At 36.8% G+C, this 15,648-nt stretch overlaps 1 protein-coding gene across 2 annotated transcripts; it reads left to right on the top strand.

Moving 5' to 3' along the window:
• Positions 1-1,452: 1,452 nt before the first annotated feature.
• LOC112555704 (eukaryotic translation initiation factor 2A-like) lies at positions 1,453-15,532 on the top strand. Of its 2 annotated transcripts, XM_025224199.1 has the most exons (18): positions 1,453-1,531; positions 2,601-2,670; positions 3,481-3,555; positions 4,888-5,006; positions 5,441-5,537; positions 5,993-6,075; positions 6,544-6,644; positions 7,912-8,029; positions 8,317-8,430; positions 9,157-9,225; positions 9,671-9,772; positions 10,664-10,838; positions 11,153-11,307; positions 11,816-11,935; positions 12,530-12,591; positions 13,119-13,238; positions 14,201-14,266; positions 14,707-15,532. In XM_025224199.1, exons 1-18 carry the CDS (start codon positions 1,486-1,488, stop codon positions 14,767-14,769), a joined length of 1,755 nt encoding a protein of 584 aa, XP_025079984.1. In that variant the 5' UTR covers positions 1,453-1,485; the 3' UTR covers positions 14,770-15,532. The 2 variants fall into 2 exon arrangements, with proteins under 2 accessions (XP_025079984.1, XP_025079985.1); XM_025224200.1 differs by lacking the exons at positions 1,453-1,531; positions 2,601-2,670; positions 3,481-3,555 and adding an exon at positions 3,657-4,081.
• The last annotated feature ends 116 nt before the right edge of the window (positions 15,533-15,648 follow it).

Below are 15,648 nucleotides of genomic sequence, written 5' to 3'. Positions count from 1 at the left end.
TGCAATATGGTATGAAAAAACTATATTAGCACATTTAAACAATATAAAGTATAAAATGTATATGAAACTGACTGACATTTCTAGGTAAAGGATAAACTGATTGTTGAATGGAGAGAAAAATAAGTACCTCAATAATGCATGTTGAAAATACTGTACAAACACTTAACTGTTTCACTAGCCACAACATATGGTACATCTCAGGAGCCTTTGTCATAAATTGAGATAAGATTCTGATGTAACCTCATATCACTTGATCACAATAAGCACAGAATGAACTAGTTTAAGTAGAAATCAGATATGTGTGACACATTATTTGGTTAAAAAAAAAAAAAGAGCTTGTGCGGACTATTTAAAAAATTAAAATTTAAAAATTTTCCTGAAATGACAGTCCAAACAAATACCTAGTGATATAGCAGGTATTTGTGCTTTCTTGCTATTTAGTTATGGTTTCTCATTTAAGAAAAATCTGTTTGTGGCCAAAGCTTTTTTGAAGAATTGTACTTAAAAAATAGACTTCCAAAGCAGCTTCTTTTTTTGAAATGTTCTGTCCCGCTTGTTCAATATAAAAATGCCACTTAGTAGAACAACTGCCGTCGCTGTTATCCGTAAAACACGTGTTTAATTCATTATCTAACAAAATTCCCCAAATCATGCCTTGCTGTGAATTCAGATTTCAACCTCCGGCATGGAAGAGCGCGCCACGCCACGCCCTCCGTTTCACAACAATTATTGTTGGAAATCAACATTTTCGCGATTAGTGCTTCATCTAAATCGTATTTCTTCTCTATCTGGAGAATTCGGTGTATTACGACTGACTTTTATCCCTTTTTGTTCTAGTTGCTTATATCTGCAACAAGTTGGCAAAGTTGTGTATTTAAAAAAAAAAGTTACAAACCTGAACCACAAACGACAAAAACAAACAGCGCCAACAATGCTGGTCCAACTGGATATTTTTCTTCCGATGGTTTCTGAAAAAGACAAGAAAATTATTGGCACAATCCACAGTTACAGCAGACGAGATTACCATCTGGCAAAACAACGATGAACCCTTCTGTCAACCCAATCGTGACACGTAACTATCACCAATTTAACACATACCAATGTCTTTGGAACGTTTCCTCTTGTATTAATATTCTTCGAATGCTTTTCATTCGCAATCCTCATTCTCTGTTTGCTCGGCATCTTCAGTTCGATCACAACTTCTGCGGCAACGAATTAGTGATTTTGCTCTCCGTTCCCGTCTTGCCACGACTCGGGTTCTCAACTCGCCAAAAAATATAAACTCGGAATATTCATGCGCTAAACTGGCACGCATTAAAATCAGAAAAAATACAGAAGAGAAACTATGGAGCAACTGAAGTCACGAAACATTGGATGAAATTATTATTATTTATTTCTATATAAAATTATTTTTTTCTGGTATTTTAATACAATTGCAGGTGTGGACTATATTTTAGTAATATCAGTGACGTAGCGCTGCGAGATATGACGAGATCCATAGAAGCCGACAACATGGCTGCCTCCTTTGCACGTGCGTATCATATGATAACAATAAGTATTATTGCACTTTTCTAAATATTTTAGCTTAACAGTTATTAAAACGGTTAGTTTTCTTACCCTGGCCATAGTTTTTAAAATAAATGAACTTTTTTGGTCACACCATCTGGTAAATGAACAAAAAAAACTTTTCCATGTTTTTTTTTCGAGGTTTGTTTACGTGAGCAGCACTCATCCAACCAAACCGGAAAACATTGAGGATAGGTTATGTATATGAAGGTTATGGGTATTATATGCAGTTTTAGTGATGCGGAGAGAAGAATGCTGAATAATTAGAACTGATAAGCTGGTGGTATGAAACTCAAAAACTGCAAAACGATATATAATATTATTCATTTGCAGCAACACCATAATATTAGCAATATCTAAAGCAATATACCCTGCCGATATCTAAAGTGATTGTCCTAACTTTGTTTTGCGGTAAACTTGATTGTGGCCAGTAATGTAACCATATCAACTGCATATACTAGTATAAGATGACAATTTTTTTTTAGCCAATCCAGGAACATGGGCCTGGAGTGTGTAGGGGGAGAGGAACTGGAGTAGCATAAACTACATACGTCCGAAAAAGGGAACTGTCCCCGGAAAATGGGGACAAATGATCACCTTTAACATGGTACTAAACTCAGTGAGGAGAAATCCATTGAATATACGGGTGGTCCTGTGGCACAGCGGTTAGCGCTGATCACCAATGCAGTGAGGGTTTGGCTGCCCGGGGTTCAGCTGTCATCTTTGGTTTTTTCCTCTGCATGTGGCATCAGCTAGTTTTATAGGGCTGGCTGCCTTTCAGTGATAAAGCCTTAGTTGCTGGCTTAGAGTAAAAACACCTCCAAACCCAATGAATATATGAAAAGCGAAAATGTTAAAGCACCTAGTGACTTATTCTGATGATTTAGTGTTGGGTCCTGTTAAATATTTACTCTGGAGTACATTATTGAGAACCCTTCATAACTTACATTGCATGTAATAAAAATATAATTATTGCATGACAATAGTACTAGATTTTTTGGTACTGATCAAGCTGATATATGCTTCATATATAGTCAGGGGTTCTGAGGGTGTGAAGATCTTCAGAGGACCTCCTAACCATGACCCTGTATCAGTTCATGTCTGGTAAGTGTCAAAAAGAAAAACGTATATATGTATACTTTGTAGTGTGTTATAATATCAAAGACCTGTTGTATTTTTTTTTTTTTATCGATATTATCAGAGCTAAGGATACAACAAGATTTATGAATTCGTTATCATGTCTTTGTGAAGGGATTGTGAAAGTATGCACCATATAGTAAAATATAATATTTTAATTATAAAATAGAATCCACATAAATGTACATTTTTCTTAGCTGTGTTTAGGAGTTGGACTAGTATATAAAACGACAGTCTAAAAATTCAAAGACTGGAGAAACATTAAGGATCGCAGCAAACTCAGTTGTTCAGTGCTGAAAATATGCTGGGACTGCCTTATGATAAATGTGAACCATAATTGTCTCACCATCCACATTTTTTAAAGACCAATTATAAGGACAGTTGTGAAAAGAACTGTGTGAAAAGAACTGTAGAAAGTAAATGCACACAACTGTTTTGTAGCTCGACCCAAAAGCAAAGGTTGATCAATTTAGAGCCAAACATCTTGAACTGGAAACTGTTGTGGGGGTGGGGAGAGAAATACTAAGATATTTCTGGTTAGTGGATGAAACTGCATATGCCAAGTTAGAACTTACAACATGGATCATTTCCCATATAGTGACTAACACTGGCCACTTAGAAGAGAGCCCAGTGACCATCTGGCTATCCACCAGTGTGACCAGTGAAAAGTTATCATTATGGATGTAACTTTTAAATTAAAGGGAAAAAAAACTAACCAGGATTTTATAAACATGTGATATTGATAAGCTAAATTGTCTCCTTAATTTGATCTTTCAGTGATGAGAGCAAGACATGCAAAGCTATGGCATTCTCTTCTGATGGACGCTTTTTTGCATGGGCCAATATTGAATGGTGAGCATCAGTGCAGAATGAGGGTATTTCATCAAGATTGGTTACCTATGGAAACATCCAATCATCTTTTAACAGCTTTCTTATTGTGGAGCGCTAGTTGGAAGTCGGGATGAGCCTATATGTGTGTTTTGGTTTGTAGCGTTCTTTCACTGTAGGCACATCTTACATGTGCTTCACGAGTTCAGCTTCATTAACATGGAGAAAGAACCATTTAAATTAAAGAGAAGTTCTTAGCAACTTTCACTTGCTGAAGTAGTAATTTTAGGTATTGAGTAGAAGAAACAAAGCAAACCGATGAAAGCAAAGCGTGACTTAGTCTCCTTAATGCGTGAAAAGTGCAGCACTTTCTGCCTGATCTGATTCTTCACCATTAGCTGTGTGCTGGCAGAAAAAACATTTACAGCTGCTACTATTAACACATTCTTCCCGAGTGAGGAGAACTAGACAGGTGTGGAGCATCATTTTCACTAATGTCAACCAAAGATGCACAGTAACATGAGCAGAATATTTATTAATCAGCACAACTGTAAGCCAAATTTAATAATAATTAATTGTTTAACAGCTTAGTGTATGTTTATTATTAATACATTTATTAATATATGTCTTTTTTCCTTCCACTGTTATTTTGGAATCAATGCCTGATGTTTCAGCATGTATCTTTTACATAGTTTTCTCCAAATGTGGCAAAGAAGTTCAAGCAGACGCTGTAGGCACTTGTTTTGCTTGTCGCAGTTACACTTGTGTGCTCTTCCTTTTATGCCCACAATGTAATGTTGAGATCTAGCTTATTAAGCACAGGTCATTTATGTTTAAAAAAAAAAAATCCCAATACAAAATTTCGGCTGCATATACTGCAAAGTCTTCTGTCAGCACGAAGCTCTCTCTTCATACCACATACAACATAACCATAATTTTTGTCTCTCGAGTTCTGACACATTTACTATCTGGAAAGCAGATCATAATAACTTTATTCCTTTTTAAAATTTACTGTTGTGACAATTTATAATACAGCAGTGGTCTTTTCCACCCTCTCTAAGCTCATGTGTCTCGGTAAAAGGCAGCTGAATGGCTTACCCCAACTTCTGCTTTAACCACCAACGAGCATGTGCTGTGCATGCACAGAATAACTGATGAAATACCCTCATTGTAAACAAATATTTACTTTTGGATGTCATATAGATATATGTTTGTGCACTGAAAATGACTGTGAACCAAATTTGTTGTTAGTGTTGAGATGTTATACAAGATCGTGTGTGTGTATATATATATATAGAAAGAGTGGTCGAAGAACAACTAGTGATGGATAGATGATTTATTGTTTGTTGTTGATAGTGTCTTTATCATGGATGCTGAGAAGCTGACTGTATGCCATCAGCTGAATCAGCCCAAGGTCACAAACTTGATGCTCTCTCCTCGTGGAAACACGCTTGTTACACTCGGTCCCTATTTTGGTAAATTTTTTCATTGTAAATATTGTAATATGAGAGAGCTGCTAAACACAAGGTTAGTATGACTGTTTGAACATGCACATTTGTTGTGTTGTTTTGTGTGGCACATTGTTGTTTTGTGTGTGAAAGAAATTCTTGTGGGAAGTACATTGGTATACACGAGTCACCATTCATGATAGAAAAAATAAATATGCATGCCATGACTTTTGTTGGTTAAAGAATTTGTGTCATGAAGGTACCCTAAACCAATTTGATAGCTGTGCATGCTGGAAACAGTGTAATTTTTACCTCAATTCTTTAGCTGTTAAAATAAGCATCATTTTTTAGTGGTTGGTCTTCACAGTGTTGTGGGACAGGTTTGACATTACGGGATGATATCTGAACATTTGCATGGTAACAGACTCACACACACCCACCTGTTATCACTTCATGTACAGCACCTGACCGTGGTGGTGGGGAGCCCAACTTGCTATTTTGGAATGTGCAGACGGGGGCCATAGTCAAGAGCTATACCTTCAAGAAGTCATACAACTGGTTTGTTGGATTTCTTCTTTTGCTTCGCCCAGCATATTTGGCTTTAAATGTTTCTTTTAAATGCTATTTCTTCAACCAAGCATGTAGACACAAGATAAACATACTTTTCCATAAGATTACTTTTTAATCCCTTTCCTAATTGCATTAATTACATAATTGCTGTACTGTGTTACTGTTGCCATCACCACTTTGCCCCAAAAGGTTCTATGGTCTACTTGTGATTATGATTTGATTAAGATTATGATGGCATTCTCTCAGATCTTGGTTTTGTTTTACTGAGCAATATTTCTAGCCACAGCGCGTCATCAATCCTAGATAATTTGTTGTGTAGTTCTTGCTTGTCAACTTTATTTTCAGCTTAAGTTTTAAATATTTATTGAATGCACTACATTCAGAGCAGTGACTGCAGAGTGTATTTTTATTCATATGAATAACTCATGTTATATTTTGTTCAGGGAACCCAAGTGGAGTGGGGATGATGAGGTCTGTGCTGTTTGTATAAACAACGAGCTTCATTTCTATGAAAAAAACAATTTTGGTATGTTTAATCATTTGGCTTTTTTTAAAAAAAAATTATGTTAACATTGACCGAGAGATTGGGATATATTAGAAGGGCAATTTTACTGTTCCATTATTTTTCTTTTGAGGTTATGACTATGTGCGTGCTAATACTTTTTCTGAATTTAATTTCATTTGCTATTCTTATTTTATCTTTATTTATACAACAACAGTAGGAATGAACAGTATGGCCACATGTCTATAAAAGATGCTGTAATAATTTGTGCTTGGTATTTATGTGTATTTTGTGAGAAAGTAAATGTGCCTGTTGCTTTGTATTACAGGATTGTTTGACTGTTGTGTATTGCTTTTTACTGCTATGCACCGCCTTGCTACCTTGTTCTGTAGTCTGTGGTTTCTTAACTAGGACTTAGCTTATGTCTGTATTCTTTGCTGAAGTGCTGGGTACAAGACCTAGTTATGTGAGCATCTTATTTTCTTCAATTAGAAATACTGGCAAATAAGCTGCACCTGCAGAAAGTAACTGGTTTCTGTATGGCGGAAGGGACAGCACCTTACATGGTCAGTGTGTACGTTGCTGGTGCAAAGGTATGACTTCTAAATGTTCTTCATTTGTAGTTGAGTGAGAGGCATTTGAAGTTGTTGTTTTGTTGTTTTTTCCAAATTTAAGATTTTAGTGTTGAAAACTTTCTTATTGCTTAGAAAATGATTTTAACTAATTTTAACACTTAGCGGACGTCACAAATATCCGCGCTTGTTAGCTATTCAAGAAGTGGTGGCAAATGCCCGCAAATGAAATTCCAACCAGTGTTTTTGAAAATTTTTATATATTAACCTATAATAAAGACCACTATCTGTGATACTCCATTTTAAAAATGGATCGGTTGAAGGCTGAAATTTACAGGTTAGGTTTATATAGTCTATATCTACTGATAGGCACAAAAAATGCAAATCATTCAGGTTGGTCTTTAACTTTTTCAAGGTGGGTTGCAATGCCGCTATTACCTGCTCTCAGTGTCTTTCTAGACAGGTCGTAACGCCAGTTACTATGCACTCAAAAGTAGGGGTAGCATCCTAAAACACATCGCTCTGTGTGTAAATGAACGAATTCATAAGGGAAGCAATTACTGGAACCTTTAGGAATTGTTCCACTATGGATTACTTCCTATTTAACAGCTGGGAGTCAACCAATTAGGTATTTTGTTATGTTTGAAAGTAGGCAAACGTTCAGTTGATCAAGCGCCATGTTAAAGTCGGTTGCCGGTTACTCAATTTAATATAGATTTGAACTCAAAAGAAAACAGTAATATTGAAATTCTAATGTATATTCTAATAAAATATATTTTTGTTTGGACTTTATGTTTGCATATATTGTGTAAATAATTTTTTCTAAATTTTGACCTACTTTCCAATTTGTGAATTCTCTGTCCCATACAGTTACAATCTTTCATTTGATTTTACTACAAGAAAAGGAAAACTATATTTCTTAAAATTCACAACACATACATGTTTTAAAAATGCTCTTTAACCAAGGGCAGCCACATATACCACATAAATAAACAACAGGTCTTCATATTGAAATTCTCTGGTTGTGATTCTTCATTATTATGATTATATTACATTGATTCTTTTTGCAAGAAAATATAATAGGTACTTGTGAAATGTTTGGTAAGAGTCTAAAATATTTGTTTTAAAATTAGCACGTTGTTAAGATAAGCTATGCCCTCTAGGAAAATCTCATAAATATATGTTGCCACATAAATTGTTTGTCCATCAAGAAATGCCACAACCTTTTTTTTTTTTCTCTGTGTTTAGCTTTTGTTTTAAGTTGCTTTATAATTAAATTTCAATGCAGGGTCAGCCATCTTTTGTACGTGTATATCAGTATCCAAATTTTGGAGGACAAACTGCAGCTATTGCCAACAAGAGTTTCTACAAAGCAGATCGTGTACACATGTACTGGAACAAAGCTGGTAAAGTTCAGTCTTGCTTTATTTAAAGATCATATTATATGATGATTTTCCAACATTTATATTATGATTACAATATAAATAATCTGATGATTAGGAATGCAATTGTTCTAGTCATTTGTACATTCCTCATATGAAGAAACCGCATTTTCAGAGAAGCTGATTGAATTTGATGGAAAGACCTAATAATACAGCTAAAATCTTCAGATACAGTTTTGAGTAAGAAGTTGTGTTGACTAACTTAAATTTTATAAGGTTGCAAATGTTTGGGTTTCTTTTTTCTCCCAAAGGTACAGGGCTGGTGATCTTAACATCCACAGAGAGTTCTGATAGCTCTTACTACGGAGAGCAAGGTCTACATTATATAGGTGTAGGTGCAGGGGAGAGCTGTCTTGTGCCTCTTGGTGAGTAGATGTCAAAGTATGTATGTGGGAAAGAGAGAGCTTTGTTAGTTTTATAAAAAAAAATTGATGCTTTTGTAAGAACCAAGAGGTGACACAATATTCCTGACAGTACACCTTGCCTGGTGGCAACAAATGCACAGTGAAGTAAATGTCTTCTGTGGTGAAAAATGTTTTGAGAAATAACATCCCAGCTGAGATGTTCAATCAAGGAGAAGAAGAAACTGGGAATGTACTTAACGCTTCATGTCGAAAGAATCTAGGATTACGAAAAAAAAAATGGTTTGATGAAAGAATGCAGTCACTGATCATACCCCTTCCATAAAATGGAAACATCAAACTGCTACAACTACAGAACCAAAAGCTTAATCGGCCACCCTACCAAGGTCATGCTTCAGGTAATCCAGAATCACCTCACCACCACTGCTGACCAGGTGTTAGCAAAACTACTGTTTTCATTTTGTCAAAAATGTCTACAGTCAGAAAGCAAGTGAGTATCAAGGAGAGGTATTTGTTCTATCTTCAGCACACAGAACAATAAGACCCAAAAATAAAATACAAAATATGACATTTCACATATTTTTCTTACAACAAAACAGAGGTATGGTGTACAAAAAAGCAGTTTGAAAACACCAAATTTCGGGCTCTTTTGTGTGTTGCTGTGTCCACAACTAGGCAACTGCTGCTACTTTTTTGAAGTGACTTCATTTTCTAATGTATGTTGTTTAGCAAAGAATGGACCTGTCTACAGTGTGATGTGGAGTCCGCTGAATACGGAGTTCTGCGTTGTCTATGGCTGTATCCTTGTCTTACTTGTACCTGCACATGAAAGGTTCATTTAAAATCTCCCCATTGGGCTTGTTTTGTTGTTTTTTTTTTTTCCTTCTTCGGAGCTCATATTCATGAAGCAAAGACTAAATATCTTATCTCTGTAGTTAACAAAGTGGCATCCAGAATTGGCAGTTATTCCTTTACCTCTGAGACAGTAGTTATAATTTAGTAGCAAAATGCCCTGGAGTAATGTAGCTTAAAGCAATATCTACAGGGCCTGAAAGTTTTTCATTGAGTTTCTCATTTTGGTCATGGATAACAACTTACCCTTGCTCCATAAATGAAGCCCTAGGACACATGCAGTGTTTTGTTGATTATGCCGTCAAATGCTTGCATCTATATTAAAGAATATTTTATCATAGTGATGACATTTTCAAATCATGCCCATGATTATGTCCTTATGTAATATCAGATATGCCATCCAAAGCAACTCTTTTTAATCTGAAATGTGAACCTATCTTTGACTTTGGCACTGGGCCACGAAACCACTGTTTCTACAATCCACATGGAAACAATATCCTTAAATGTTTGTGTAAGAGACAAATTATGCACTGTGATCACTACCTACTATAATCATTTTGACTTAATTATTCAATGAAGTACCTTGTGCCACTTCTGAGATGTTTATTGTGATAAAAAGATAAAAGTCATCCCCTAACCTTTTCAGTTCGTTGGGGATGGGTTAGTAGCAGTAGGTAGACTAGGAGAAGTGCTCATAGAAAGAAATGTGTTTTTAATGCATGCCTAAAAGACTCAGTAACAGATTTAAAATGGAGGGGAGTTTCACTGCTTTTATACACCATAGTTAATGTCAGTGACCAGAAGTTATTGTTTTGTTGATCGGAGTACATAACATGAACTGGTAAGACAGAAGAAAGGGTTCAGTTTGGGATGAAGAGGAAGAAACTTAGAGAAACTGGCAGAAGAAGTGCTGTTAAAAGAAAGTAGAACATAGCTTGTTTTACCACCAACAGGCAGTGATAACTAAAGAATGGAGCAATCCACATAGTTTAGTTTTCATGCTTTGAGCACCAGACATGCTGTAGAGTTCTGTACTTTTTAAAAGGAAAAGCATAACTACACAACTGTAGGGGCTGTGGTGTGCACTAAAATACTATGGCAGCATCTTTTCTAATTGGTTTTATAGTCCAGTAAAGACTGTAATACAGAAAGATTAAAGATGAGCACATTTCTAGTAGTAATAATTCTGCGTCTGCGTGTTTAAAGATTGGAGAAAATTTTTTAATTCAGCGATTTGTAGACCAAAAATTGAAGTTTTGGTTGATTCTAAAATTGCAGGGTTCTAAGGGGACAGGAAGTAGGGTGTTGGTATACGCTGTCACGGCCCATCTGTATGTTACTAGATATGTGCCTTTTGCAAAGTGAAAATCCTTAGCATGGCCACTATTATGCCTAAGTGGGTTTGGCAACCTTGCTGGTCATGTAGAGTTCTGGGATGTCAAACAGCATAAACAGATTTCCCAGTTCAAGGCGGCAGACACGACCAGCTTCTTGTGGTCTCCAGATGGAGAACACATTCTTACAGCCACCACTGCCCCACGACTTCGTGTGAATAACGGGTAAGGAAACTGCTGCAGTTTATGTTTAATCACTGATGTCAACTGCATAGATTTTAAACTGTTGAGAAAGTCTTAGTACATTTAGTACATTTGGCAGCTGCTAATCTTTTTACTTATAAGTTTTGATAATTTGAGTTTGTCATTTTCTCCAATACCACAATTTATTGTTTTTGCCTGTAAATCTTTTATTGCTTTGGTTAAAGATGTTTCAACTTTAAAATTTGTTAGAGCTGTTTAAATGAAAGCTTGTCATAGCTGAATGGTACAAGTTGTGCAGTTCATCATGCTTGATAAAAAAGTAATGCACTTACCAGGTACAAACTCTGGCACTACACTGGTAGTCTGCTGGCTACGGAGCCAGTAGCCTCAGGCAACGAGCTCTGGGAAGCCACCTGGCGGCCTGCCGCTTTTTCTGAGAAGCCAGTTCGCTACAAGCCAGCAGAACCAGGTCTTGCTATGCCAGAAGCCCGTAAGTGGATTTGTCAGCTGCTACGGTTAACCTGATGGTCTCATTTTAACGCTATCTTGTCTTTCTGTCCTCCCAGATGTATTCTTGGCAGCCAGGATTTAAAATCAGTTTGGTAGTAAGTTTTAGCCCAGCACATAAGTGACCACAGATCATCAAGTGCCATCGTGTGTGCAAAGTTCATGTACTGCCTAATCCATCCTCCACAGCACAATAAGATTATGTCATTATATTTTTTATTTTGGCAACACAAATATTCTCAAAACAATGTTTCACATGTGTCATACTGTCATTGATGGGTTTGAGAATAAGTGTGATGTGTATGAGTTTTTATTTTTTTTATTTTGACAATTTGGTGGAAAGCTAATCTAGATGAGATAGACATTTATATGCTTTATTAATTTATATCAGGCCTCCTTTGTAAAAAGCTTCCAAAAAATGCTTTTTAAAAATCTGTTTTTCCCTGTGGTACTTCTTAAATGTAATTTTCAACTGTCTGTCCTACATTTAGAGAAGACTGAGGCCTACAGACCTCCACAAGCAAGAGGAAGTGACTACAAGCCTTTACAGCTACACCAGTATGAACCAGCATCAAACCCTAAACAGCCACAGGCCACCATAATGGGCACAGGTGAGGTTTGTGCGCTTACCTGTGAGGGCACAGGAGAAAGAGTTATGTGCATGCTTCTGAACAGATCAGTAATTAAAATGGTTGTATGTAAACATTAAATACAATGAGAATGTCTTTAGCATTTTGGCTGGTATGAAATGCAACAGTGAAAAATCTTCTTGCTTAGGAAATTATGCTTGACCTACTGCTTGGACAACTTAGACAACTTCCAACTGAAGGCAGATCCTCATGTCCTCCAAATCATGACTTTTCGTTGATGGATGTCATCAAAATAATGTGCTGAATGGACAGTTTACCCAACAAAAACATTTCCTTAGTGTGTGATAAAGACATTGGATGAGGGTAAGAGAGGATGTGGCAGCAATTTCAAGCAGTTGATCAATCAGCGAACTGTCTACCAAGTTAGCAGTTGCTTAACAAAATGTTCATTCAGATAAAAGTTCTTTAGTGAAACGTACGCCACCAAAAGAGTCTCACCTCTTCTTGACATTATACTAATAGTTACTGTTTTGCTGCTCGTCATGTTTTTTTTTTTGTTTTTTTTTAAGAGATCTGTATGGTGCCCTAACTCTTTGGTCTTTTCTTGCAATGTAGACAAAGCAGTCAGCAAAAACAAAAAGAAACGCGAAGCCCGCAAAGCCAAGTCCAGCCAGGAGGTAAGGATATTTTTCCATCTTTCAGAGGCTGTAACAACTGTATATATGGCTACCTCAGATATACCCACAGCCTTCAGCAGAGCACAGTTTAAAGACAGTTATTAGTGGCCAGCTTTTTATCTGATCACTGCAGTTTTTGTGTTCATGGAACACCTGTTACCTTGCTGTCAACCACACCCTAATCATATGCATCCATTAATAAAGGCACTCTTTGCAGCTGATTGAATTTGAAAAATTACCTGGTGCTTGGAGAGAGGGATTGGCCTTGACTTCGTTCCAAATCACCTAATAGGTGTTGAACACCTTGAATAATTTCATTGCAACTCTTTGTTCAGACTTGGGGGAAGAAAGGAGTGTAAATGGACACTTCAGAGTTTATCTGATGGGTTAATATTCTGAATTTGAAGTATTTGCAGGGCATTTTATCAGGAAGATTCAAATAATTTGTTACATGTTCGTTGTTGTTATTCAGTTTATTTAGCAGTTTACAGCAGTGTCTTGACACAGTTTCTGGTTTTGAAAAACAGGGCGAAGCTAAAGATCAAGCAATACCTGACATGACTCACCATGCACCCTCTGATGCCAGCAATCCCACGCCTACCACTGGCAACCCTGAAGTTGATAAGAAAATTAGAAATATCAGAAAGGTAATGGAGAATAATTCATTAAATAGTACTGTTACTGAACAACATGTATATTTTCTATGAGCCGGCTGAAATGTTTTTCTTTACCCATCATCAAAAGTTTAGCAAGCTAAGAAGTGCTGTACGTCTGCAAAAGTCCTTTAGGACCAACTAGCCAGGGTACATGGCATCACCTGAGTAACTTGCTCAGCAGACTGTTTTATTTGCAAACCATTGATCTTCTGTCTTCTTCCTTCTGTTCCTAATCGCCCCCAGTGGTTTCTGTAGCAGGCGTTGCTTTACAGGGTGGGGTTGCTAGCCCCATGCCAAACCCTCCTCTTGCATCCAGGCTTAGGACAGGCAGGTTACCTTGAGGGTTTCCAGGCAGAGTTACCAATACATCTACTTCAACCATTTAGTTCACTCGTGACAATTGCTAACTAGCCAGTCCATGACAAGCAGGTGACCAGTTGGGTTTCCATTGTCCATTGTCACACCCCTCCTTCCCCAAGCTCATGAAACTACATGAGGAGCCAAAAAGTAAGGGCTTACATTGGGTGCAATAATTGTTACAGGTTCTGCTAAAGTTTACGTACTGCCGGTTCCACATGGACCTATGACTTAAGTTATATATAAGATCAGTGGTCATCCCCATCTCCCAACACTGGCTGATCTTTAGGGGAGATAATGAGTATTCACTGGCTTCTGTCCTACGACACACTGGCACTTTATGCATTTTGCAGCAGCATTTTCCAAAGTCTCATCTCTTTCCTATTCCTCTGTCAGTATCTGTTCGGATGTGTACTTGCATTGCATGAAATGCATGCATGTCATAAGTGAGAAAAAAAAATTGATGCCTGTCCAGCACTTTTTAAAAAAAATTAAGTTCTGAACAGACCTGCACACACAATTTACACTAAAACCCAGCTCTCTCTACTTAGTTAATGTGTTCAGGTTAACAGTACATTATCCACTTGTGTGCACAGAAACTCCAGCAGATAGAAAAACTCAAGGAACAGTTGGCAGCTGGCAAGCAGCTAGAGGTGAACCAGGCAAGTTAAAAAAAAAAAATGAATATTCACTTTTTCTGTCCTCTTACACTTTCCTGCAATTTTAAAGTTGTAGGACAAGAGTTCAAGGCTTACCAAAGTATGATGATAATTTATTTTTATCTCAACTTCTAAAACTAAAGCAGCTAACCCTCTTTACATTCATGAATTACTAACCTTGGAATATTAAAGAAAAATGTTGGTATTATTACAGAATTGAATAGATGTATAATGTTATCAGTGATATGGCCATAGGAAGAGATGAAATCATATGCTTATTAAGCATAGTCATGTATTAAAAATGATCTTTCTATGCATTAAAAACAACTGCTTTAAGTGTGGGAAAAATGTGCATTTCAGTGTTAACTGACAGACTTTGGATTCATGAAGCTTCTTGTTGAGATTTTGCTGTCATCTTGTTATTGGCATTTCTGTTGATACAGATGGAGAAGCTCAAAACAGAAGATGCCCTTGTGAAAGAGCTTGAGGATCTGGAGATAGGATGACGTGGGTGCTAAAGTAGTGTGTGTGTGTGAGATGCCTGTGGCTGGGTGTGAATATGCATGCCATCAACATGTGCCTGCTTGGACAGTAGAAAGAAGGATAATGCTACTCATTATCTACATTTCCAGCTTCGCCAAAAAAAACATCTTGTAAAAATTCTCAATCTAGGATGGTAGGGGTGGTTTGGCAAGCATGAAGACCTTTAGAGCTGTTGGACCCATCATTTAAAGCTAAGGGACTCTTTTTTTTTAAGTTTTGGTGTGAAACTTGGTTTCTAAAGAAAAATATTGTTTATAGCTTCTTGTTTTATGCGTGAGAGCAGGTTCATGCATTTAGATGAGTGATACACTTGAGGCAATAGAATGATTGACGCTTTATGCCATTGATTTTAATATTTCCCTTAATGTAAACAACCATTCTGTTTTTCCTGCTGTGATAATTGATTCCATCACACAGAAGCCATGCCACTAACAATACTTGGTTTGATTTGAATTTTAAAGTGTCAACCTCATGCTGACCTTCAGTTTTGATGTGTGGCTGGAATTGGCTACTGAGATTCATGAACAGTGACTGGCTATTCTGTGTGGATGGGTGACAGAGCTAATATTATCCATGCTATTTTTGATTGAAATTCTGGTTTTGTTTAAAAGCTGACGGTCAAATCGTCATTTGAGATTTAAATGCTCCATTTAAGGTTACCCTTAAAAACATGTCAATTTCTGCAATTCGAAAAACAGCAAAAAATATATTAAATAGTACAAAAGATGACTTTGTATGTTTTTATCTGCATGCAGTATATTCTCTAATTAGTGGAATTATAAGTGGTTTGCTTGTTGTATGACACCATGCCAGCAACTCAGTAAAGTGTTTGATGTGGCATT

The sequence above is a fragment of the Pomacea canaliculata genome, linkage group LG14 (assembly GCF_003073045.1).
Source record: "Pomacea canaliculata isolate SZHN2017 linkage group LG14, ASM307304v1, whole genome shotgun sequence".
In the NCBI taxonomy this organism is placed as follows: Eukaryota; Metazoa; Mollusca; class Gastropoda; order Architaenioglossa; family Ampullariidae; genus Pomacea; species Pomacea canaliculata.
The sequence above is the reverse complement of the archived record's forward strand: the minus strand, read 5'-3'. Positions and strand labels throughout refer to the sequence as shown.